Source organism: Oncorhynchus masou, chromosome 22 (assembly GCF_036934945.1).
Source record: "Oncorhynchus masou masou isolate Uvic2021 chromosome 22, UVic_Omas_1.1, whole genome shotgun sequence".
Lineage (NCBI taxonomy): Eukaryota > Metazoa > Chordata > Actinopteri > Salmoniformes > Salmonidae > Oncorhynchus > Oncorhynchus masou.
The window spans coordinates 27,059,212-27,086,357 of NC_088233.1; the positions used below are offsets into that span (position 1 = coordinate 27,059,212).

Consider the following 27,146-nt stretch of genomic DNA (forward strand, 5'->3'; position numbering starts at 1 on the left):
TATGTGTTTGTGTTTGTGTGTTGAAGGCGTGGTCGATATGGGCCGCAGACAGAGGACCCTCAGACAGGAATGACACACACCTCCACCACCCAAAGCCTGCCCCTGCCGCCTCTCCTCATGCTCCGCAGACACACCCTCTGCTACCGGTTACCTCGGAAACGACCCCCGGAGCACCTGAGTTGCCCCATGAAGGGCAGAGCAAAAACTTCCTGAACACTCACCCTGACAGTAAAGACTACTGACTATCTTCATCATTGTCTGTGTTGCAACCTTCTTTTTGTTTAATAGATGGCAGTCCAGTGAACCTTTTCACTGGACTGCCATCCAGTGAGGGGTTGTTCAATGGAAGTTTCAATGGAAATTCAATGGAAGTTACAAAATAAATGTTTGGGCTGTGGGCCTAAATCCTTCATGTGGATGTGATCTGCCTCTCTGTGTGGCTATCATGACTACAGGGTTTACTGTAAACACATGTCATTGTGCCTTTTTCTTTGTGTGTTATGTGTTGAAAATTAACACATACTGGCAGAGTGAAATGGGTCATCAGGGTCACAAACATAGACAGACAAATCTGTCTTCATTTTGGAATGTGGAAGGTCATCATTTTCAAAGTCACCATAGTCATCACTTTGGGATGTGGAAGGTATGTGGGTACTTAGCATACTGGACAGACCATACCTCTGCTCAGACCCGCCCTTACCTATGTTTTTTTCATACTTTCAAAATAAGAGGTTATTTAGTTCAGTCACCACAACACCAGTCCAGTTATGGCAAAGAAATCTGAACAGACTGATGCTCCTTCTCCATATAAAGACCTAACCTTACCGGTCATGTTTCCCAAACTGCATACAGAAGATGAGGGTGGTGCTACTACCTTCTCATCGTCGACATGCAACCCCAACCTGTGGAATATGTTGCATGCAGCCGAGACCAGATGGAGCGAGCAGTCTCAACCGTCCAACGAAAACGGGGCCGAGGTGTCCGTTGGGGCGGGAGAGACAGTGATCGAAGCGCTAAATATGGAGAGGGTGAGGATAAATCAATTACCTAGACTCGTGTCTTATCCTACTTTTACTGTGGGGGTTTGGGTTTTAACTTCAGTAGGCTACTACATGTGCTAGAAGGCGCATTCAACAGTTTGAGTTGCTCAATCAATGCAACTTTATTTGGATAGTGTCCTACCATCTTGGCTGTGACAGCGAATCAATGTGTGATACGTCAAGGTTTGAAAGATGAAGGTAGTATCTGCTCAGATCTCAATTGCGACGATTAAAAGCATTATCAAAGGCAAATTCGTCTTCGCCAAGACATGCGACAGCGTTAGACACCACCACGGCATATAATGTTGATTAAAAAAAGTCGCGACCGCATGTTTCTGCAATGAGGCGCGCAGATCCGAACGGAGCATCTGTAAATCTTGATGGTACTGTGACTGAAGCACATATAATGATAAATGTAAATGAGAAACGCGTTTAATATGTAGAGGGTTAGTTAGGCTATTGCTGGGACTAGAATACAAGGTTGTATACCTGGAGTTTCTAAAGATATGACCGAAAGGGAACCAATCCACCTTGTGAAATATAGCTTGCAACCTGGTCTCAGCGAATTTAATACTTTTTCTGTACAAAAATCCGAGATACTCCAGTATGATATTATACGTTTTGTATTGGTATGTATTATTTTGTGGATTTTCATCACCATCATTTCGGATGATGTGTTACGAATTACAATTTGTATTATATTTTACGAATTTGCAAAACGTATACATATGTTACAAATTAGCAAAACATACAATATCTTACACATTTTCTAAACTATATATTATAAATTCTAGCTATGCCATTAATGTTAGCTTGCTCTATAATGGAAGCTGGGCTAGGGGTTAGGGTTAAGGTTAGGGTTAAATTTAGGAGTTAGATTAAAGGGTTAGGGAAGGGTTAGCTAACATGGTAAGTAGTTGCAAAGTAACTGAAAAGTAGCAAGTAGTTGAAAAGTTGCTAATTAGCTAAAGTTGTCTGTGATGAGATTCAAACTCACAACCTTTGGGTTGCTAGACATTTGTGTCATAAGCCCATCCATCTAACCCAACCAGACCTAATTTAGTTTTTGCCTTAAGTAACCATCTGTCTTATGTAACCTTACCAAACATAACATATCATATTAAATGGAGAATCTCAGCTTTATGTACAGAATAATATGAAATGCTCAGAGACTAGGTTGGTATCAAGAATATTATGAATGGGATGGCCAAGGTGGGGCACAGAACCAGTTTAGGGGGCCCATAACATTTGGAAACTTAAATCGATGCAAGGTGGATTTGTTCAATATGTACTGAACAAAAATATAAATACAACATGCAAATAATTTCAAAGATTTTACTGAGTTACAGTTCATATAAGGAAATCAGTCAATAGAAATAAATAAATTAGGCCCTAATCTATGGATATCACATGACTGGGAATGTTGTGCACTTGAGTGAGGACCCAAAAGCGGTTTAACAAAAACAGAGTTCTTTAATGAGAACACAGGAAAGACATAGATCCTCTTCAGACGTTGATAATGGCAAAAATAGACAACCCGCAGAGAGGGCGACAAATGAAACATAAAGTCCCTCTGATAAATAACAAGAGAGTCCCCTTCTTAGCAGCAGAGGAGAATAGCTGGGTTAGCGGCGACAGGCTGCAGGTCTCTCTGGGTAGGCGCGGGTCGTAGAGGAACAGTGGTACCTGATCTCACGTAGCATCAGATGAACTGGACACAGTACAAACGATAAGACAGTTAGTAGTGTACAGGATGCACCTGCCAGGCAGATTCCGACAGGATAGGATAAGGATGAAGCAAACGAGACGATAGCTTGCTTCTGGCATGAGAAACTCAAACGAGAATCTGACACCGAAAGTAGCAGGAACAGAGAGAGAAATAGAGACCTAATCAGAGGGAAAAAGGGAACAGGTGGGGAAAGGGTGAACGAGGTAGTTAGAGGAGATGAGGAACAGCTGGAGAAGGAGAGAAAGAGAAGGTAACCTAATAAGACCAGCAGAGAGAGACAGAGTGAAGAGAAAGAACAGGAACAAGACATAATAAGACATGACAGGGAATACAGATATGCATCGGTTGGTCACAGATACCTTTCTAAAAAAAGGTAGTGGTGTGGATCAGAAAACCAGTCAATATCTGGTTTGATCACCATTTGCCTCATGTAGCGCTACACATCTCCTTTGGATGGAGTTGGTCAGGCTGTTGTTTGTAGCCTGTGGAATATTGTCCAGCTCCTCTTCAATGGCTGTGTGAAGTTTCTGGATATTGGTGGGAACTGGAACACGTTGTCAAACACGTTGATCCAGAGCATCCCAAAGATGCTCAATGGGTGACATAACTAGTGAGTTTGCAGGCCATGGAAGAACTGGGACATTTTCAGCTTCCAGAAATTGTGTACAGATCCTTGCGACATGGGGCAGTGCATTATCATGCTGAAACATGAGGTGATGGCAGCGGATCAATGGCACGACAATGGGCCTCAGGATCTCGTCACGGTGTCTCTGTGCTTTCAAATGGCCATCAATAAAACAAAATTGAGTTTGTTGTCAATAACTTATGCCTTCCCATACCATAAGCCCACCGCAACCATGGGGCACTCTGTTCACAACGTTGACATCAGCAAACCGCTCGCCCACAAGACGGTATACACGTGGTCTGCAGTTGTGAGGCCGGTTGGACGTGCTGCAAAATTCTCTGAAAAAATGTTGGAGGTGGCTTATCGTAGAGAAATTAACATTAAATTATCTGGCAACTGCTCAGGTGGACTTTCCTGCAGTCAGCAAACTATCCCTCAAAACTTGAAACATCTGTGGCATTGTGTTCTGTGACAAAACTGCACATTTTAGGGTGCTCTTTTATTATCCCCAGCACATGAGGCACCCCTGTTATGATCATGCTGTTTAACCCGCGACGGTCAATGTCCGCTCCCCTGGGGAAATCTATTTTGCATAATAATAAAAACTGCATAAAAATCTGTTAATTTTAGCAAGAGATATGTATTTTTTGCGTTGGATACATCGTAATCCACTGCATCTGTCTGTGTCGCACTTATGCATCTGTGGTGAAAGGTAACACAACTAGAGTGGTGTTTGTCAGACCATGAGACATTCCGAAAATCGGCTTCTCTCAAAATGGTCTGTAGCGTGAGAACAGTTTGAGCTACACACTAATATGACCCCTCTATGGAAAGGGTAGACACTCACGAACACGTACATGTCGGTTTTGCTCACATTACTCGTCTGAAGGTCCCACTGTACAAATGGAAAAAAATCTATGGAAGTATATACTGTATTCTGACCCCTTCACCTTTTCCATATTTTGTTACGTTACAGCCATATCCTAAAATGGATTAAATTGTTTTTCCCCTCGTCAGTCTACACACAATACCCCATAATGACTTAAGCAAACATAGTTTTTTATTTTTACAAATGTATTACATAGAAAAACATTTAATATTATATTTACACAAGTATTCAGACACTTTATTCAGTACTTTGTTGAAGCACCTTTGACAGCGATTACAGCCTCGAGTCTTCTTGGGTATGATGCTACAAGCCTGGCACACTTGTATTTGGGGAGTTCCTCCCATTCTTCTCTGTAGATCCTCACAAGCTCTGTCAGGTTGAATGGGGAGCGTTCTTGGGGACCTTCAATGCTGCAGAAATGTTTTGGTACCCTTCCCCAGATCTGTGCCTTACTAACTCTATCCTGTCTCGGAGTTCTACGGACACTTCCTTTGACCTCATGGCTTGGTTTTTGCTCTGACATAGACTGTCAACTGTGGGACCTTAGAAAGGTGTGTACCTTTCCAAATCATGTCAAATCAATTGAATGTACCACAAGTGGACTCCAATCAAATTGTAGATACATCTCAAGAATGATCAATGGAAACAGGATGCACCTGAGCTCAATTTAGAGTCTCATAGCAAAGAGTGAATAATTATGTAAATAAAGTATTTCTGTTTTTAAGTTATAATACATTTTTAATACATGTTTTCACTTTGTCACTATGGGGTATTGTGTGGAGATTGCTTAGAATTGTTATTTATTTAATCTTTTTTTAAATAAGGCTGTACCGTAACAAAATGTGGGAAAAGTCAAGGGGTCTGAATACTTTCCGAAGGCGGTGTATATAGAGACAGTTTAGTGCCAAAAATAAGGGGTTAAATACACGTACAAAAAAAATAACAAATGTTTGCTGAGCTTTCTTTTATCGCTCAGATATAGGACAGACACTTTAGGACAAACTTCCTTTACATTTTGGGGGTGGACTATCTTTTCCATGTAGTGAATCTGTTATTCAATGTGTTTAAATGGTCTAGTAGCAGTAAGGCCAAAAATACCTTTTCATCAATTCATTTTTTATATATATTTTTTATACTCCAAGGGGTCTTCAAATTCCAAATCTAATAGCAAAATGATCATTGGTATGACCTTCTTAAAACAATTCCATATAGTTTAGTAGAACCCCCAGGCTTAGACAGGGCTTAGACTCTTATGGGTAATCCGTTTCTTGAAATGCCACACCTGTCAGGTGGATGGATTATCTTAACTTCTTGAAACTCCCCATCCCGGATCCGGGTTTGTGACTAAAGCCTCAGGCTCATTAGCATAACGCAACGTTAACGATTTCTGAAAATCGCAAATAAAATGAAAATAATGCGTCTGCTCTCAAGCTTAGCCTTTTCTTAACAACACTGTCATCTCAGATTTTCAAAATATGCTTTTGAACCATAAAAATTGACTAATTTGTGTAAGAGTATGCAAAGCTAGCATAGCATTTTGAGTAGCATTTAGCACGCAACATTTTCACAAAAACCAGATAACCAAATAAATAAAATCATTTACCTTTGAAGAGCTTCTGATGTTTTCAATGAGGAGACTCTCAGTTACATACCAAATGCGCAGTTTTTCCTGAAAGCGTCTGTGTGTAGGAGAAATCGTTCCGTTTTCTACATTGCGTCTGGCTACCGAAACGAACCGAAAATTCAGTCACCTACAACGTAAAACTTTTTCCGGATTAACTACATAATATCGACCGAAACATGGCAAACGTTGTTTGGAATCAATCCTCAAGGTGTTTTTTCACATATCTCTTCATTGATATGCAGTTCGTGGAAGCTTGCTTTCCTCTCTGTATCCCATGGAAAAATACTGGCTAGTGACTTTTGCGCACCAATTTCGGCGCAGGACACCGGGCGGACACCTGGTAAATGTGGTCTCTTATGGTCAATCTTCCAATGATCTGCCTACAAATACGTCACAATGCTGCAGACACCTTGGGGAAACGACAGAAAGGGCAGGCTCATTCCTCTCGCATTCACAGCCATATAAGGAGACAATGGAAAACAGAGCCTCAAAAATCCTTGTCATTTCCTGGATGCCATCTCATCTTGGTTTTGCCTGAAGCTCACGTTCTAGGGCACGCACAGAGAATATCTTGGTATTTCTGGACACGTCAGAGTGTTTTCTTTCGAATGCTATCAATTATATGCATAGTCGAGCATCTTTTTGTGACAAAATATCTTGTTTAAAACGGGAACGTTTTTCATCCAAAAATGAAATAGCGCCCCCATAGATGTAAGAGGTTAACAACAGAGAAACGCTCACTAACAGGGATGTAAACAAATTTGTGCCCAACGTTTGAGAGAAATAGGCTTTTTGTGTTTATGGAACATTTCTGGGATCTTTTATTTCAGCTCATGAACCATGGGACCTACACTGCATATTGTGTTTATATTTTTGTTCAGTGTAGCAAATATTTGATTTAATTTATTTTATTTGACCTTTATTTAACTAGGCAAGTCAATCTATGGGGACATACATTTTTAAGCCTATATTCATTATAAGCCTTCAATGAGAGGCAAGGTGATGTTGCACAGAGAATATTCATAAGCTGGCATAGAAAGGTTGTTTAAAGGTTGTGAACATGTACTAGTTTAGTTTGGTGACATTCAGAGGGTGCGAGGGTGACCAACTTCATGAGGTAAACACACCACACCCACACTTCATTAGGTAAGCTATACTGAGAGTCTGGGCCTTCAGAAAAACAGGTTCACTCTGAAACCTTTGAAGGTCAGAGTGTGCAGCTATTGTCACCTACACCTTATTTATATAGGCTTTATTTGTGTGCGTGTTCAGGTCAGTTAGTTTCTCCATCTACTAAGCTCTACCAAAATAAAGTGTGCTGCTGTTCTCCACACTGACATGATTTTCTCTACCTGTCCTGAGCACTCTCTCTACTAGTTCAGTCCCACACTGGTAGCAGCCGTGCAGCTGCATTAGTGGAGGCTGTTGAGGGGAGGACGGCTCGTAATAATGGCTGGAACAGAGCAAATGGAATGGCATCAAACCATAGCTGTGTTTGAATACTCATACTAACCGTACTATTTGTGACCTAAATGGAGTAAATAGTATGCAATGTATGGGTATAGTTAGTATGGCAAAAGTTCCCAGTTCCCTGCATTAGCCAAAATACGAAGTATACGAGCAGTGGATACTATTTCCATGCTTTTAGGGCCCATAATGCAATTCTTCAGAAAGTGGGCGTGGCTTCATATAATTTTCAGATTCAAAGAAAATGGCAGAAAATATGCAGCCGAAGTCCAATGAGAATGGATACAAATTCATTGCTTTAACTAATTATGACAAATGTTAAGAAAATGTTGAGCAATGTAATAAAGTAATGACTTTTCAAATAAGTTACCTTACACGTTATGTTGGCTGACAATTTGTTAGCTATGCTATCCTTACAAACTACATAGCATATCATTACAGCAGTAAGTACTCGTATGTTAGCTATCTACCTAACGTTAGTTGGCTACTAATACATCAAGTTGGCAAGAAAAAGTAAGTGAACCCTTTGGAATTACTTGGATTTCTGCATAAATTGGTCATCAAATTTGTTCTGATCTTCATCATATCACAACAATAGACAAACATAGTGTGCTTAAACTAATGAAACAAATTATTGTATTTTTCTTGTCTATATTGAATACCTAATTTAAACATTCACGGTGTAGGTGGGAAAAGGTATGTGAACCCCTAGGCTAATAACTTCTCCAAAAGCTAATTGGAGTCAAGAGTCAGCTAACCTGGCGTCCAATCAATGAGACAAGATTGGAGATGTTGGTTAGAGCTGCCGTGCCCTATAAAAAACTCACTCAATTTGAGTTTACTATTCACAAGAAGCATTACCTGATGTGAACCATGCCTCAAACAAAAGAGATCTCAGAAGACCTAAGATTAATAATTGAAGACTTGTATAAAGCTGGAAAGGGTTACAAACATATATATAAAAGCATTGATGTTCATCAGTCCAAGCTAAAACAAATTGTCTATAAATGGAGAAAGTTCAGCACTGTTGCTACTCTCCCTAGGAGTGGCCGTCCTGCAAAGATGACTGCAAGAGCATAGTGCAGAATGCTCAATGAGGTTAAGAAGAATCCTAGTGTCAGCTAAAGACTTACAGAAATCTCTGGCACATGCTAACATCTCTGTTGATGAGTCTACGATACGTAAAACACTTAACAAGAATGGTGTTCATGGGAGGACACCACAGAAGAAGCCACTGCTGTCCAAAAAAAACATTGCTGCACATCTGAAGTTTGCAAAAGTTAATCTGGATGTTCCACAGTGCTACTGGCAAAATATTCGGTGGACAGATGAAACTACAGTTGAGTTGTTTGGAAGGAACACACAACACTATGTGTAGGGAAAAAAAAGGCACATCACACCAACATCAAAACCTCATGCCAATGGTAAAATATGGTGGAGGGAGCATCATGGTTTGGGGCTGCTTTGCTGCCTCAGGGCCTGGACAGCTTGCTATCATCGATGGAAAAATGAATTCCCAAGTTTATCAAAACATTTTGCAGGAGAATGTTAGGCTATCGGTCTGCCAATTGAAACTCAACAGAAGTTGGGTGATGCAACAGGACAACGACCCAAAACACAGAAGTAAATCAACAAGAGAATGGCTTCAACAGAAGAAAATACGCCTTCTGGAGTGATCCAATCAGAGTCCTGATCTTAACCTGATTGAGATGCTGTGGCATGACCTCAACAGAGCAGTTCACACCAGACATCCCAATAATATTGCTGAACTGAAACCAGAATTTGCAAATAAATTCATAAAAAATCCTACAATGTGATTTTCTGGATTTTTTTTCTCATTTTGTCTGTCATAGTTGAAGTGTACCTATGATGAAAATTACAGGCCTCTCTCATCTTTTTAAGTGGGAGAACTTGCACAATTGGTGGCTGACAATACTTTTTTGCCCCACTGTATATGCCTTATCACAATTCTTTTACAGCCAGTTACTGGGACGTCATGGTATAGTTTCTGCTTTGACATGCACTGTCAACTGTGGGACCTTATATGGACAGGTGTGTTTTTTCTAAATCATGTCCAAACAATTGATTTGGCCATAGGTGAACGCCAATCAAGTTGTAGTGACATCTTAAGGATGATCAAAGGAAATTGGATGCACCTGAGCTCAATTTGGAGTGCCGTCGAAAAGGGGTGGGTAAACTTATGTAAATTAGATATTTCTGTATTTCATAATTCTTTTACATCAAAACTGTCTAAAACATCCCAAAACATTCCTTACCCCAGGATACTTCAACTGGTGACTATCCAGGAGAATAAAGAAAAAGGATCACTGTTTCTGCATAAATCTGGTAGATTCATTGACGGGACAAGTAAAGAATCGCCTTACTCAGAACTTTGTCTAAAAGCAGATTTGGATTTTGTCATTATGGGGTGTTGTGTAGATGGGTGAGAATTATTATTATTTTTAATTTATTTTGAATTCAAGCTGCATGACTGCATTCTGAAGGCATTATAGCTGAAAAAGAGGCTCAGCAGTTGAGTTCATCAGGGCGAGTGTACGGAGTTGCAACTGAAAATCAGCGACTGGGGAATAGGGACACACTTCCGCTGAGGGAAGTTTCAGGTTTCAAGTTCTATTAGTTGTATGTACAGGGTACACATATAATACACCGACCAACAAGCTCATCAACAACCTCAGGGCCCTGGGTCTGAAACCCTCCCTGTGCAACTGGATCCTGGACTTCCTGACGGGCCAACCCCAAGTGGTGAATGTAGGCAACAACATCTCCGCCATGCTGATCCTCAACACGAGGGCCCCACCAGGGTGTGTGCTCAGCCCCCTCCTGTACTCCCTGTTCACCCATGACTATGTGTCCATGAACGTTTCCAACTCAATCATCAAGTTTGCTGACGACACAGCAGTGGTAGGCCTGATTACCAACAATAATGAGACAGCCTACAGGAAGGAGGTGAGAGCCATGGCAGAGTGGTGCCAGGAAAATAGCCTCTCCCTCAATGTCAACACAATGAAGGAGCTGATCGTGGACTACAGGAGACAGCAGAGAGAGCACACCCCCATCCACATTGAAGGGCTTCAAGTTCCTTGGTGTGCACATCACTGATGACCTGAAATGGTCCCTTCATACAGACAGTGACGTGAAGAAGGTGCAACAGCCCCTCTTCAACCTCAGGAGGCTGAAGAAATTTGGCTTGGCCTTTAAGGCCCTCACAAACTTCTACAAATGCACCATTGAGAGCATCCTGTCTGTCTATATCACCACCGGGCACGGTAATTTGACGTTCTGCAACTGTAGGGCTCTCCAGAGAGTAGTGCCGTTAGCCCAACGCATCATCAGGGGCAGTCAGCACAACTCATCATCAGGAGCATACTGCCTGCCCTCACAGGAAGACCAGGAAGATCATCAATGACCTCAGCCACCCGAGCCATGGCCTGTTCACCCCGCTACCATCTAGAAGGAGGAGACAGTACAGGTGCATCAAAGCTGAGACCGAGAGACTAATAACAGCTTTTATCTCCAGGCCATCAGACTGTTAAAAAGGCCCCAATAGCCGGCTTCCACCCAGTACCCTGCCCTGCACATTAGAGCTGGCTTTACCCTATGTACAGAGTCATTGAACACTGGTCACTTTAATTATGTTTACATACTGCTTTACCCACTTTGTATGGACTGAGTATTCGGAAAGTATTCAGATTTTGTAACGTTACAGCCTTATTCTAAAATGGATTAAATTGTTTTTTTCCCCTCATCAATCTGCGCACAATAACCCATAATGACAAAGCAATAAAACGTTTTTTAGAAATGTTTGCAAATGTACTAATAATAAAACTGAAATATCACATTTACATAAATTTTCAGACACATTACTCAGTACTTTGTTGAAGCACCTTTGGCAGCAATTACAGCCTTGAGTCTTTTGGGGGCAGGTTTAGGGTGATTAAATATGAAGAGCGGGTGGGTGGTGGGTGGGTTGAATAAAGAGAAAACAATACATTAAAAATCCATAAATGTAGCCTATCATTCTTGTGCGATTTATATTGATAGGCCACATTGAAGTTTTTTGTTTAATTATTTTAGGCTATCTGGCATTAGTGTGTAAACCTAAGCTTTAGGGCCTAACTGTAAGCGTGCCAAATAGCTACACGCAAATTGCCAAGTTATTTTTGGAATGGCCAGAAATCCATGGATATCTATCCATGGAGCCAAAAATGACAATGTCGGAGTTTAATTCAATAAGAGAAAATCTGCAAAATGGAGAGTTGAAAATAAAGAGAAGGGAGGGCTAGAAAAGTAATGTTTGGGAAAGATTTGGTGAAGTGGTAAAAGAGGATGATAGCAGTGTTATGTGTGATGATTGTGAGGCGCTGTAGGCCCACAAATTTATCAGTCGCATTTCTTGCAGTAAAGGGAAATTCCAAATGTAGGCAAAATTTTGACTGGAACAGGAGTGAAGAAATATGATTTCTTTCTTTCAGTATGCGCAGTTAGAAACCGTCTGTAGAGGTCCTATCTTTATTAGCATCATAACAGCTGATACTAGGCTATTTCAACCACAAAAATATAGCATTTTATCAGAAACGTGTTGGGTCTTTTTCACAGCTGTCGTTTTCACAGCTTTCAGCAAAATGAATCTCTGCCAAGCCTATTTTTGCACAGAAAATCTTTCAAATGTTTTTTTGTTGCCCTGTCTGTAAAAGTCTTTGCTTCACGAAAGAAGCAGAGATGACAGGGAAAACTTTACCGATGTCAACTAGATGGAAGCATTAATTCTATCGATTTATGTTATTCTGGTGAGCAAGGGTTTAGCCTATTCAGTCTTCTAGGGCAACATGTAAGCCTTATGACAGAAGATAAGCTGCTTGTATCTAATTATAGACTACTTGACTAACAAATAGCCTACCAAAATGTATGCAGATAAATATATAAATCAGGCCAAAAAAATCTTGCACCCTCTGTCAAATCATTCTACCTTCCCCGACTAGCCTACAGCGCATTTTCTGTATTAGCGGGTTAAAGTCGAGTGCAGGCCTCAGATTTTCACTTTATCACATATAGGCCGAGTAAGCAGTTGTGGGTGGATTGTTAGCAATTCCGGGCAGTTGCGGGTGTACAAACAGCTGACCCACACACCACTAATCTCTTGTGTAAGACACAGTCTACAAAAATACACTGAAACACAGACTTCAGCCAGTCCACATCGTGTTAAATACTTACACAGGTGAATGTCACTGTCAGAGGCATCACTGATGTCACAATTCAGTTAAATGGACAAACTGAAAAGCTGCCACTATGTCGTGAAAGGAGACTATCCATCACTACGGGGACGTTTGTGGCTGGAGAAAAATCACACTAAACTGGCCATCAGTGCGTACAATGACATATGAAGACACAGGTCTACCCGCCAAGAAACATGGAGATGTATTTAATGGAGTGCTGGGTAGCATGACAGACATTACAGTGAAGCAAACTAACAGTTCTGAAAGCACGACTCGTACCTTATGCTATCGGACCAAAAGTCGAGGCTGACTTGGACACTTTAGTCCAAGAACAAAGTCCTGGAGCCCATCAGTATGGGTGAATGGGCAACACTCATCGTACCAAGGGTGGTGGAATCAGGATATGTGGAGACTTTAATTACACAGTTAACCCTGTGTTGTCCGCTGAGCAGTATCTTCTACCACACATCATTGACCTTTTCCCGGGTTTAGCTGGGGTCAAAGTTCAGCAAAATCAACCTCTGTCAAGCCTACTTGCAGATGTATGTGGATGTAAAGTCGAAGGAGTACAATGCTACCTTAATGACATCCTCGTTACTGGAAAGGACGAAGAGGACCATCTCCTGAACTTGGATGTGACCTTACAGAGACTTAAGGCCTATGGACTGCGAGTTTGTAAGGACAAATGTGCATTCTTCTAATCATTGGTTGAATACCTCGGACACGTCATCGATGCCACGGGCCTTCACACGCCCCAGCTCCACAGAACATGAGCAAACTACCCTTTTTTTCCTGGGGTTACTGATTTTCAACGGACGCTTTCTCCCAAACTTAGCAACAAAGCTGAAGCTGCTGCATCAGTTGCTTTGTCAGGACAAAACATGGAAATCAACAGAACAATGTGAGGAAGCATTTTAGGAAACCAAGGAAACTCTCCTAAAATCTGAGCCACTGTGTAACGGTTTTCTTGAGTTGAAGGAGAGGAGGACCAAAATGCAGCGTGGTTACTATTCATGTTTTTTAATAAGGCAACTAAACATAATACAAAACAACAACCGTGGAAACCGAAACAGCCCTATCTGGTGCAACAAACACAGAGACAGGAACAATCACCCACAAAACCCAACACCAAACAGGCTACCTAAATATGGTTCTCAATCAGAGACAATGACTAACACCTGCCTCTGATTGAGAACCATATCAGGCCAAACATAGAAATAGACAAACTAGACATGTAACATAGAATGCCCACTCAGATCACACCCTGACCAAACAAAACATAGAAACATACAAAGCAAACTATGGTCAAGGTGTGACACACTGACGCAGTTTGAACCGTCATTGCCCATCCAACTACCTTGTGATGCTAGTCCATATGGTGTAGGTGCAGTCGTGTACCTTATCATGCCTTCCGGTGAAGAGATACCGACCAATTTCTCATCATGGACATTGAACAAAGGAAAAAGTAACTAAGCACAGACAGATCGGAAAGTCCTAGACGTTGTTTTTCTAGTGTGTAAAATTAGCCAGTATCTGTAGGGAAGGAAGTTCATCTTTTTTCCAGATCATCGTCTGCTGACGAGCATCTTTGGACTGCATACTGTGATTCCGTCACTTGCTGCAAGCAGGATGCAAAGTTCCTCATGTCAGAAGGTTCCCAATATACCTCAACTTGCACCTCTTTATCAGTGGGATTGGCTGGAGGAGGCATGGTAACGCATACACTGTTTCTTGTGGTTGTGGATGTGCATAGCAAGTGTCCAGAGGTTTCCATCATAAGGTCTGTTACTGTCGGTTCGGATCGCCACTCCAACTCGATAGTGACAATGGTCCGCAGCTTGTGCCACAAGAAATGGCCACATTCCTAAAGGTGAAAGGCGTACAGCACATCAGATCCCAGCAGATTTCCCCGTGGGGCTCACAGTCACCTTCTCAGGCCTGTTGTTCATAATGGGGAAAATGAATGTAAGAGGAGATGTACATTAAGGTTAAACCTTTCGCACCTCCTTACTTACCTTAGTTGTATGAGCAAAGCATCATGGAAATTATGTGTGTAGATGGTTGAATACTTGGGAGAGAGAGTTTTGAGTAAAAAAAAAATTATTGAGTCTGGGAACCCACAACACAATAAACACTCAAACGAGCAAAAACATGGTTAAACATCAATTAAACACACAACACCAAATCTTCCTCTACAGTAACCTTTGAACCTCAGCAACCTTTGAATACCCCATATACTCATAAACAGCCCAATGTTGTTAACCATTTTGTAATAGGCGAACTCAAACCTCAGTCTCGCTGCCAACATCCCTTCCAGCAATCCCACCACATCCACAGACCCCTGTCTCCGAATACTGTTCTTTCGTGTCTTCCAAATTGCTAATTTAACTGCCCCTGACACAGAGTTAAGCAAGAGAAATATACCCCTTTGATTAAACCTGTACTTTGGCCCAAATATGAACAATTGAGAAGAGAAAACTTCTCCCAGAGCTGAGAACCAACTAGTGATCAGGTCAATCATCCCAACCAACCTGAGACACTCTAAGAATAGATGTGCCAGAGTTTCAGACTCAGCACAGAATGGAAACCCCTCCCCAACAGTAGGATCCAGGTGTACCAGATGAATATTGGTGGCTATAGCTCCATGTATTATCCTCAATTGGAGGTCAGCTGTCCTTTTATCAATAGGCAGTTTAAATTAAGACCGCCAACAGCCTTTTGGGGAGACACCTGGACCAAACACACCTGCCCACCTCATAGATTTGACCCCTTCCAGGGAAGAAGCACGGGACACTTTTACCCATTATGTACATGGCCTTCTTTCCCACTGCTTTGAACTCCCCCATCTCCAAGATATTGAAGGAAAGCAGCATCCCCACATCCTCTTCTAATGCCCCTGCAGCAGCACTAACATTCAGCACAGGGAAAACATCATCCAGACCCTCCGTCCACCGATGAGAATTGTAAGTATCAGTCACATACTGCCGATGAAGTACTGGCAAGGGATTGCAGGCCTCAGCTATGACCATCCAAAGTAGCCAAGATGATTGGATCCCCGCTCTTTCTCCCAGCTCTTCCAACGATCTGCTCCTGCTCCGTATCAGATGACCCAGCTTGGTACACCCCACACCTAACAGGCATGAACAAAGGCTGGCTGAACCCATAGCACAGGACTGGATGACAGTGTTATTAAAAAATAGGCTCTTCATAAAGCCACATCCCTGGTGGGGTGTCGGCCTTACGGGACATGTCGAAAACTCTCCAAGCCTGCATAACAGACTCATAGAATGTAGTCAGGCCAGACAAATCACCCCCTCTAGCTTTAAGATGAAAAGGTGCTTGTCTAAACCCAAACAGCCCACTTTCCTCATCAATGTGCAGGCTGAGTCGACCCAGCTAGAACCATCACTGTACAACAGTCCCTGGGCTGCTTGAAGCCTGAATGCCATGATCTTAGAAGAAATGTCCACCAGGCCTTGCCAACCTTCGTGGCAGGTACAGGGCTGCAACCTTAATCAAATGTTGTCCAGACCAGAAAAAATTGACAAGGGTCCTCTGAAGCTCTTGTATCAGACCCCACAGTGGCTGTAAAATCATTAGTCTGTGCCACAGGGTAGAGGAAGCTAGGTTATTGGATGCCAGCACCCCTCCCCTATAAGACAGCTGGGGTAGCATCCCATTTACACCCAGACAATCTGGCACACACCTTCTCCACCACACACTTCAAGTTCTTTTTTTGAAAGACCTCAGAGCCTAGAAAGAAAGAAAAAAGTCTTCATGCCGTCTCTGCCCCACTGAAGCCCCCCGGCTAACCGTGGAGCGGACCCTATCTGAAAATGACCTGCCCACAGCAATTCACTCTTTTCCCAATTGACTCTAGACGAGGAGGCCCACTCATACACCTTTAAAGCGTTTGAGAGAACCTTAAACATTGGTTCAATTGCCAGACATTATAACTGTCCTGAAATTGGGCATACCTGCCTAATACCCTTTGGATGGGGATGCGGAAGCTCAAACCACCCACCACCTCCCCCATACATGAGGCCCCAGCATACAGTAAGCTTATCCAAGACAAAAAAACATCCCCAAACCCAAAAGCATTCATTGTTTTGAACAAGTATAGGTGGTCCACACGGTCAAAAGCCTTCTCCTGATCCAAAGAAAGCAAACCCACATTCACATCAAACAGTTTACAAATGTCTAAAACAACTCTTATCAGAAACAATTCATCAACAATAGAGCGGTCAGCTACACAGTAAGACTGGTCCTTGTGGACCAACAGCCCCAGATATTCTTTCAACCTGTTTGAGAGACACTTAGATAATTGTATATTCTGTACACAGCAATGCAACAGTTCGGCAGTTTTTTAAAAGAGCCAAATCCCCCTTTTTTTTGGCAACAATGAAAACACAGCACATTGACAGCATACAGGAAGAGAACCCTCATGAAAATATTCACACACCACTTCATAAAAATCTTCCCCAATAGAACCCCAAAGGTTCTTATAGAAATCAGATGCTAAACCATCGATGCCAGGGGCTCGGGCCTGACGAGAGCTGCATAACTGCTGTGGACAGCTCCTGCAGAGTAATGTCAGAGTCCAAAGCAGCTCTCTGCTCATGTAACAACTCTTCAGTCCATGTAACAGCTCTTCAGCACACAGAGGATCACAATCCTCTGACTTATAGAGTGCAGAGTAGAAATCCACGGCATGTTGGCGCATCTCACCATCATCCGTGGTCACCTTGCCAACAGGGGGACGAAGGCAGACCATCTGTTTGCGTTGCAATGATGACAGTCCTAGTGGCTAAAAGAAAAGTGCTAGCATCATCCCTATCCTTGAGGGTAGCAAAATGAGACCTAATCAAGACACCCTTCACTCTTTTATGTAAAAACGACCTGTTCATGTCTCTTGTCCTGTAAGTTCATAACTAGTCCGGGGTCATTCTGAGTGAGCAACTTCAATTCAATAGATTTTATGTCCTGTTCAAGGGCCCTGGTAGTCTCTTTAGCTTCAATACTAGACAGAGCAGTATACTGTTGACAAAACACACATATTTGGGCTTTCCCAACCTCCCAACATTGTCTCAAGGACTCAAAATTCAATGTAATAATCCTCCATTTTTCCCAAAACAACAAACACATTTCACAAGACTTGGCATCATGTAATAATTAACATGAAAATACCAATAAGGTGATGACAGGACAATATCGTGGACAGGACAATATCAACAGTAACAATATGATGATCAAAAAAACCCACAGGAGTAATGTCATACCTTACAACCCTACCACAGTACTGCTCAGATACAATCTGTCTAACCTTGCTGCACTGACACGACCTTGATTAACTTTTAGCCATGTGTACTGCCTAACTTTTGTATGTCTTACTATCCACACATCAGAAAGCTCAAACTCAGTTAGTAGACCAGACAGACAAATTGCTGACCGCTGGTGAGGTTCTTCAGCAGTGCAATCAACAGTAAAATCTACAGTACAGTTCCAGTCCCCCCTTAAAACCATACCCCCGTCTTGGTCACACTGTCTTAAGGTTTTCTTTATTTGATCAAATACAGCAATACGCTCTGTAACCTCATTAGGAGCATAAACATAAAACAGTTTAAAAATCTCTGTTGTAGATACCACAGTCATCCCTAAGCCTGAGGAAAACAAAATTGCCATCCTAGCAATGAAATTAGTACCATGACTGAGTATATGTTGCCCCTCCCACCACATACCACCGTCAACCTCATAAATATATTTATACAAATGGCTCATTTTATTACAACGATGTGAGTAAGAGACCAAAGCTGCCAATGACCTCTATGTGTCTCCTGTAGAAAAACTACATTAAGCCTTTTATGTTTTATTACTTCTAATACCCAAGCCCTCTTATTCCTGTCCCTTCCCCCATTCATATTGAGAGAACCTACCCTTAGTACCACCATACAGAAAAGAGAAAGGAAAAACAGAGAATCCACAGAGAAACCAGACAAAGAGAAATAAGCACCCTATGAGGCATGATAATTATCATAGTTTTAAGTTTCTCTTAACCTTACCACATTTCCCACTACCTTTTGTTGCCGTGACAGCAGTAACAAATTCCCTCAAGTGGAAACACTTCTTCACACTCAACTGGTCTAACCCCACTGTCTTCTGTAACACCACAGCTGACCTCACAAACTTATCAACAACAACAAAAAATCTGGCAATTTAACAGATTCCCCAAAAGTCTGGTCCAGGAACCCATTTACCTCATCTGGATTGTAAATGGAGTCGTTGCCAGCTTCTATCATATCAGCAGGGATATCAGAAATGTCCATATCCTTCTCCTGATCCTCCTCAACTGAGGCCACAGACCCCTGACTCCCCTCTGCCACATCCCTCTCCATTATGAGCAATGAGGTACAGGAGGAGGTTCAGGCTAGTTTCCCAGGCAGTGGAGTAGATGCCCGGTACGAGTGATAGGGTGCAAGAAAACTAACTCCAGACACCACTCGTACTCGCTCATACAATTCCCAGCATGCACCAAACACTCCCAGCATGCAGAGAGAGAGAGAGAGCGCTCCCCTTCCAATACTAGCAAGAATAAGAGTAGTCACCGGGACAAGTGAGCCCTCACAGTTTATGTGTGTTTTTAATTGTCCATGGTTTCTGTGTTTGAACATGCTTGTGTTTGTTTTTCCACACCTTTCCTTTACACACACACAGACACAACCCAGGTAGCACATAATGTTCTGAGAATCATATTTTGAGCTTGGTAAGAGCATGGTTGTCCTATGCTTTTTTTTCTGGGAATGGTGCAGGATAGTTGCTTGGCTTTGGAACATTCAGAGAAAATCTTGGTATTTCATTACTTTAACAGAACGTTTCCTAAAAGTTCAAACATGGATACAATTAATTCGACAAATTATAATGTTCTAGGAACATTCTCCAACTGGTCTGACATTGGGAATGTTCTCAAATAGTTCAGAAAATTTTAAGAAAAAACATTCTTCTGGGGAATTTCAGTACTTCAGCATAACATTTCCCACAGGTTTTCCTCATGGTTCTATTAGTACCCACAAGTTCCAGGGTACTAAATGTGCTAGCTGGGAATTATGATACACTCAGAGACACACACAAACTCACATGCACACACACTTCTGTGTTTTTTATGTTTATGCTTGGGAATCAGAGAACACTCCAAACGTTATTCATATTCATTCCAGGCTTCAAGTGATCCTGTATGAACTCTCTCCCTTCCTCCATACCTCCCCTCCTTCTCTCGTTATTTCCCAGCCCTCCATCCTGGAACCGCTCCTCTTGTCTTCTCAATTCACAAAGGCTCTTTTCTTCTTTGGCCCACTCCTTTTTCTCTCTTCTGTCTCTCCTCTCACCTGCCTCCTCTAACAGATGTAGGATCTTAATTTGAGAATTTCCCTGCACGACAGGAAATGCAAACTTGTAGTGTATTCACAGTTTAGAAAGGCTTTATAAGTTTGTAATTTCCACTTTGTCAAGTACAAAAGATGGACTTGATTTTCCCAAATGAAAAATGTATCAACCCCTACAAAAAAAAGTCAATTAATTATAATCCTCATAATAATTCACATTTCCTGTTGCTGCATGATTATTTTCCTGCTGTAGCAAACTGGATCAAATTAAGGTCCTACATACTGTATATACCAGTAACCTGGGCCTGAGAGCATATGGTGTAGCGCCTCTCAGTGTGTTAGCTTAGCAAGCCTATTCCCTGAACCTTCTCATCAAACGCGGTCAGGTCACAGTCGAGCACGGTCAGTCCACGGTTAAATACAGTCTTTGTGTGGTGGAAAGCGTTTGTTCTGACAGCATGAAGAAGGTGTACAGCCTGGTCAACTTGAACAAAACCAAGGAACAGAAGGCAGTTCAGTCCATCTGTATCAAGGTATCTCTGTTGTAGTCTATATTATCTGTAGTTCTGTCAATCTTTATCAAGGTATCTCTGTTCTAGACTCTGTCACTGGTCTCTTTATTACAGTCAATCTGTATCAAGGCACACTAAATGACCAAAAGTATGTGGACACCTACTTGTCAAACATCTCCTTCCAAAATCATGGGCATTACAATGTAGTTGGTCCACCCTTTGCTGCTATAACAGCCTTCACTTTTCTGGGAAGGCTTTCCACTAGATGTTGGAACATTGCTGCGGAACTTCGATTCAGCAACAAGAGTATTAGTGAAGTCGGGCACTGATGTTGGGCGATTAGGACTGGCTTGCAGTCGGCGTTCCAATTCATCCCAAAGGTGTTTGATGTGGTTGAGGTCAGGGCTCTATGCAGGCCAGACAAGTTCTTCCACACCGATCTCGACAAATTATTTCTGTATGGACCTTGCTTTGCTTTGGGCATTGTCATGCTGAAACAGGAAAGGGCTTTCACCAAACTGTTGCCACAAATTTAGAAGCACATAATCATGTATAATGTCATTTTATACTGTAGCATTAAGATTTCCCTTCACTGGAACTAAGGGGCCTAGCCAGAACCATAAAAAAACAGCCCCAGACCATTATTTCTCCTCCACCAATCTTAACAGTTGGCACTTTTCATTGTGGCAAGTAGCAGTCTTCTGGCATTTGCCAATCCCAGATTCGTCCGTCAGACTGCCAGATGGTGAAGTGTGATTCATCCACTGAATGCGTTTCCACTGCTCCAGAGTCCAATGGCGGCAAGCTTTACACCACTCCATCCGACACTTGGTATTGCGCATGTTGATCTTAGGCTTTTGTGCGGCGTCTCGGCCATGGAAACCCCTTCCATTAAGCTCCCGAAGAACAGTTCTTGTGCTGAAGTTGCTTACAGAGGCAGTTTGTAACTCGATAGTGAGTGTTGCAACCCAGGACAGATGATTTTTACACGCTATGCGCTTCAGCACTCGTTGGTCCCATTCTATGAGCTTGTGTGGCCCACCACCTCGTGGCTGAGCCGTTGTTGCTCCAAGACTTTCCACTTCACAATAACAGCACTTACAGTTGACCGGGGCAGCTCTTGCAGGGCAGAATAACAGCACTTACAGTTGACTGGGGCAGCTCTAACAGGGCAGAATAACAGCACTCACAGTTGACCGGGGCAGCTCTAGCAGGGCAGAATAACAGCACTTACAGTTGACCGGGGCAGCTCTAGCAGGGCAGAATAACAGCACTTACAGTTTACAGGGGCAGCTCTAGCAGGGCAGAAATTTGATGAACTGACTTGTTGGAAAGGTGACATGCTATGACGGTGCCACATTGAAAGTTACTGAGCTCTCCAGTAAGGCCATTCTACTGCCAATGTTTGTCTATGGAAATTGCATTGCTGTGGGCTCGATGTTATACACCTGTCAGCAACAGGTGTGGCTGAAATAGGAACGTATTCAGACACCTTGACCTTTTCCACATTTTGTTACGTTACATCCTTATTCTAAAATGGATTAAATTGTTTTTTCCTCTCATCAATCTACACACGATACCCCATAATGACAATGCAAAAACTGTTTTTTAGAATTTTTTGCAAATGCATAAAAATAAGTGCTTTGATGAAGCACCTTTGGCAGCAGTTACAGCCTTAATTCTTCTTTTGTATGACGCTACAAGCCTGGCACACCTGAATTTGGGGAGTTTCTCCCATTCTTCCCTGCAGATTCTCTTAAGATCTGTCAGGTTGGATCGGGAGCGTCGCTGCACAGCTATTTTCAGGTGTCTCCAGAGATGTTCAACCTCTGTTCAAAGGACATTCAGAGACTTGTCCTGAAGCCACTCCTTAGTTGTCTTGGCTGTGTGCTTCGGGTCGTTGTCCTGTTGGAAGGTGAACCTTCGCCCCAGTTTGAGGTCCTGAGCGCTCTGAGGAAGGGTTTTCATCAAGGATCTCTCTGTTCTAGTCTCTCTCTGTTCTAGTCTCTGGTATCTCTAGTTCAGTCAATCTGTATCAAGGTATCTGCATCCTCACCAGGTTGAATTACTTATACCTCTCTGTGGGGAAGGTACCTCGGCTGTATGTGATTTAGTTATTTGAGTGGATTAGTTGCATCCAGAGTGTGGATCCAAATTTCTCCTGGCCCATAGAGTACATTCAAGGTAAGGAAACACATAAGTAATTTCATAATTTGCGGTGAACTACACTTTTAAATCAGAGCCTTTAATTAAATAACATGTATCTGTCCATCCATCTTTAATCATAGTGGCTCAGATCATCCCTCTCTTGGGACTGTGTCTTCATTCAGTTAACTCGTGCTCTCTTATGATTTGAGGCCATTCAGTTCGGTATCCTTCCTTGTGTGTGAAAGATCAAGCAGCAGTTTGAGCTCTGAGTATACTCAGCTATGCACCTGTTCTCAGGGGAAAGGCTACTAGTGTTATAAAAATGTGTGGGTTGATGTAGTCCTTTGAATCAGATCAGCTCATTTAAGTGCAGGCAGTATTTACCTTTCTGTTCAATGTCAATAAGTCAGTTAGTGAGTGTATTCTGCGTCAACAGCCGCAGTATCTACGTAGGAAGAGAGCCTTATGGGTCTGGTTAGTACAGTCGTGGCCAAAAGTTTTGAGAATGACGCAAATATTAATTTCCACAAAGTTTGCTGTCTCAGTGTCTTTAGATATTTTTGTCAGATGTTACTATGGAATACTGAAGTATAATGACAAGCATTTCATACGTGTCAAAGACTTTTATGACAATTACATGAAGTTGATGCAAAGAGTCAATATTTGCAGTGTTGACCCTTCTTTTTCAAGTCCTCTGCAATCCGCCCTGGCATGCTGTCAATTAACTTCTGGGCCACATCCTGACCGATGGCAACCCATTCTTGCATAATCAATGCTTGGAATTTGTCAGAATTTGTGGGGTTTTGTTTGTCCACCCACCTCTTGAGGATTGACCACAAGTTCTCAATGGGATTAAGGTCTGGGGAGTTTCCTTGCCATGGACCCAAAATATTGATGTTTTGTTCCCGGCAACTTAGTTATCACATTTGCCTTATGGCAAGGTGCTCCATCATGCTGGAAAAGGCATTGTTTGTCACCAAACTGTTCCTGGATAGTTGGGAGAAGTTGCTCTCAGGATGTGTTGGTACCATTCTTTATTCATGGCTGTGTTCTAGTCAAAATTGTGAGTGAGCCCACTCCCTTGGCTGAGAAGCAACCCCACACATGAATGGTCTCAGGATGCCTTACTGTTGGCATGACACAGGACTGATGGTGGCGCTCACCTTGTCTTTTCCAGACAAGCTTTTTTCCAGACGCCCCAAATGATCGGAAAGGGGATTCATCAGAGAAAATGACTTTACCTCAGTCCTCTGCAGTCCAATCCCTGTACCTTTTGCAGAATATCAGTCTGTTCCTGATGTATTTCCTAGAGGGAAGTGGCTTCTTTGCTGCCCTTCTTGACACCAGGCCATCCTCCAAAAGTCTTCACCTCACTGTGCGTTCAGATGCACTCACACCTGCCTGCTGCCATTCCTGAGCAAGCTATGTACTGGGGTTGCCCCAATCCCGCAGCTGAATCAACTTTAGGAGACGGTCCTGGCGCTTGCTGGACTTTCTTGGGCGCCCTGAATCCTTTTTCACAACAATTGAACCGCTCTCCTTGAAGTTCTTGATGATCCGATAAATGGTTGATTTAGGTGCAATCTTACTGGCAGCAATATCCTTGCGTGTGAAGCCCTTTTTGTGCAAAGCAATGATGACGGCACATGTTTCCTTGCAAGTAACCACGGTTGACAGAGGAAAAACAATGATTCCAAGCACCACCCTCCTTTTGAAGCTTCCAGTCTGTTACTCAAACTCAATCAGCATGACAGAGTAATCTCCAGCCTTGTCCTCGTCAACACTCACACCTGTGTTAACGAGAGAATCACGGACAGCTGGTCCTTTTGTGGCAGGGCTGAAATGCAGTGGAAATGTTTTTTGGGGATTCAGTTCATTTACATGGCAAAGAGGGACTTTGCAATTAATTGCAATTCATCACTCTTCATAACATTCTGAAGTATTTGCAAATTATCATCATACAAACTGAGGCAGCAGACTTTGTGAAATGTTTTATTTGTGTTATTCTCAAAACTTTTGGCTACGACTGTATATAGGATCAGTGATTTCTACAGTCTTTCTACAGTTTGTACAGAGTTCTACCTCCGATATCCATCCCCTCCCTTTCCCCAACAATGTTAACTCATCCTGTATGGTTTGTGTTCTCATCATGCTATACCTGTTATTATTATTGTTTACTATGGGGTCTCACATGTTTCTATGTTTACACCACAGGCTGACCAGAAACAGCCCCAAGCCCCTTCCCCAAGGCTCTACCTTCCTGTTGTATTCACACCTGAAGGGATCAGATAGGGCAGAGCTGCTGTAGGGATCTAGTGGAAGGGAATAGGGGCGGTTCAGGATCAGGGCTGTTTTGTCATCAAATCAAATCAAAGTTTATTTGTCACGTGCGCCGAATACAACAGGTGTAGACCTTAGAGTGAAATGCTTACATACAAGCTCTAACCAATTGTGCAATTTAAAAAAAATAGGTATTAGGTAAACAATAGATAAGTAAAGAGAAAAAAGGAAAATAACAGTGAAAACAACAGTAGCAAGGCTTTATAGGGGGTACTAGTACAGAGTCAATGTGCGGGGGCACCGGTTAGTCGGGCTAATTGAGGTAATATGTACATGTAGGTAGAGTTAAAGTGACTATGCATAGATGATAAACAGAGATTAGCAGCAGGCGTCACTGCGGCGTGACACAATGCAAATAGTCCGGGTAGCCATTTGATTACCTGTTCAGGAGTCTACTGGCTTGGGGGTAAAAGCTGTTAAGAAGCATTTTGGACCTAGACTTGGTGCTCCGGTACCGCTTGCCATGCGGTAGCAGAGAGAACAGTCTATGACTTGGGTGGCTGGGGTCATTGACAATTTTTAGGGCCTTCCTCTGACACCGCCTGGTGTAGAGGTCCTGGATGGCAGGCAGCTTAGCTCCAGTGATGTACTGGGCCGTACGCACTACCCTCTGTAGTGCCGAGCAGTTGCTATACCAGGCAGTGATGCAACCAGTCAGGTTGCTCTCAATGTTGCATCAGTAAAACCTTTTGAGGATCTGAGGACCCATGCCAAATCTTTTCAGACTCCTGAGGGGAAATAGGAGAAGGTTAATGGGAAGGTGGTGCCCTGTGTGAGTTTGTTTGTGGACAAATGAGCTCTGTAGAAAACACTGGCCTCCTGTGGCAGCACAGATGAGCCATCCCACAACTCAGTTCAGCTGCTCAGACAGGGCAGCAATACAGTACAAATACATGTAGGCTACAATCCAGTAAATAGCATACAAATGGTTTATAACTGAAATATCTCTGATTAGAGTTACACATTGGGCTTGTTTGACATTCTGTAACTCTCTATGTGCATCTCTCTCTGAGTGCTCACCATGCGCAAGGAATAGGACAGGACAGAAATGTGAGCTATTCATGTGAGAATCTCTCTTGAGGAAGTACAGTAATTTACCATGAGAAACTGCTTCTTCGCCTGCGTTTACACAGGCAGCCCAATTCTGATATTTTTTTCCTGAATTGGTCTTTTGACCAATCAGCTCTGAAAAAGATCTGATGTGAAAAGGTCTGATGTGATTGGTCAAAAGACCAATTTGTCGAAAAAATAAAAAATTTGGCTGCCTGTGCAAACGCAGTCATATTGACCCTCATTATAAACCATTAGAAATACTGTGAGGTTAATTGCCTTTAATGAGGCAGCTCATAACGAGGTAGTAAGTGGGCAGTTTGATCCTGAGCAGCACATATGGCCTTTATGAGTCTTATGATCCACCCGTTAACCATTGGAGGGTGATTGAGGGTGATTCAAGCAGGGTATGTTTCTGATTTAAAAAATAAGTAGTATTGTGCAGCCCTCACCAACTGATACATTCTGGTGAAGGGAAAGGGTCTATGGGTAGAAATGGAAAGTGTCAACAAATCAGAAACAGACCCAGATTAGATGGGAAGGATGAAAACCAGCAGTGCTGCAAACCTCAAGGTTTGAATAGCCTTGGGCTTGGGGAAGGGTGCTAACGGTAAAAATTGAATGTGTCCTTGAGTGGGGGATCTGAAGTCAGCATTGTTGTAGAATTGGAATGTGGCCCGGTGTGGGGGATCTGAAGTCAGGAATTCAGCTCCACAGACTTCTGACTGACCTACGACCCTTATCAGCTAATCCTATTAAGAGCTGCCAACTCGGCTCCACTCGGACCGCATAAGACAAGGGGTGTACCCACGGCCTAACACCAGTGTGTGGGTGTGCATGTGTGAGGGGGGGTCAAGCCAGAAAACTATTCTGAGACTATTAGACTGTAAGTGTGTGTGTGTGTGTGTGTGTGTGTGTGTGTGTGTGTGTGTGTGTGTGTGTGTGTGTGTGTGTGTGTGTGTGTGTGTGTGTGTGTGTGTGTGTGTGTGTGTGTGTGTGTGTGTGTGTGTGAGAGTGTGAGTGTGAGTGTGAGTGTGAGTGTGAGTGTGAGTGTGAGTGTGTGTGTGTGTGTGTGTGTGTGTGTGTGTGTGTGTGTGTGTGTGTGTGTGTGT

At 42.6% G+C, this 27,146-nt stretch overlaps 1 protein-coding gene across 1 annotated transcript in view; it reads left to right on the top strand.

Moving 5' to 3' along the window:
- Nucleotides 1–741: 741 nt before the first annotated feature.
- The window catches only part of LOC135509254 (putative adenosylhomocysteinase 3), a 35,594-nt gene continuing 9,189 nt past the window's right edge, over nt 742–27,146 (top strand). Inside the window, exon 1 of the mRNA XM_064929759.1 lies at nt 742–1,028. Within this exon, the coding sequence (XP_064785831.1) occupies nt 768–1,028 (261 nt within the window). The 5' untranslated portion in view covers nt 742–767. The remainder of the gene's footprint in view (nt 1,029–27,146) is intronic.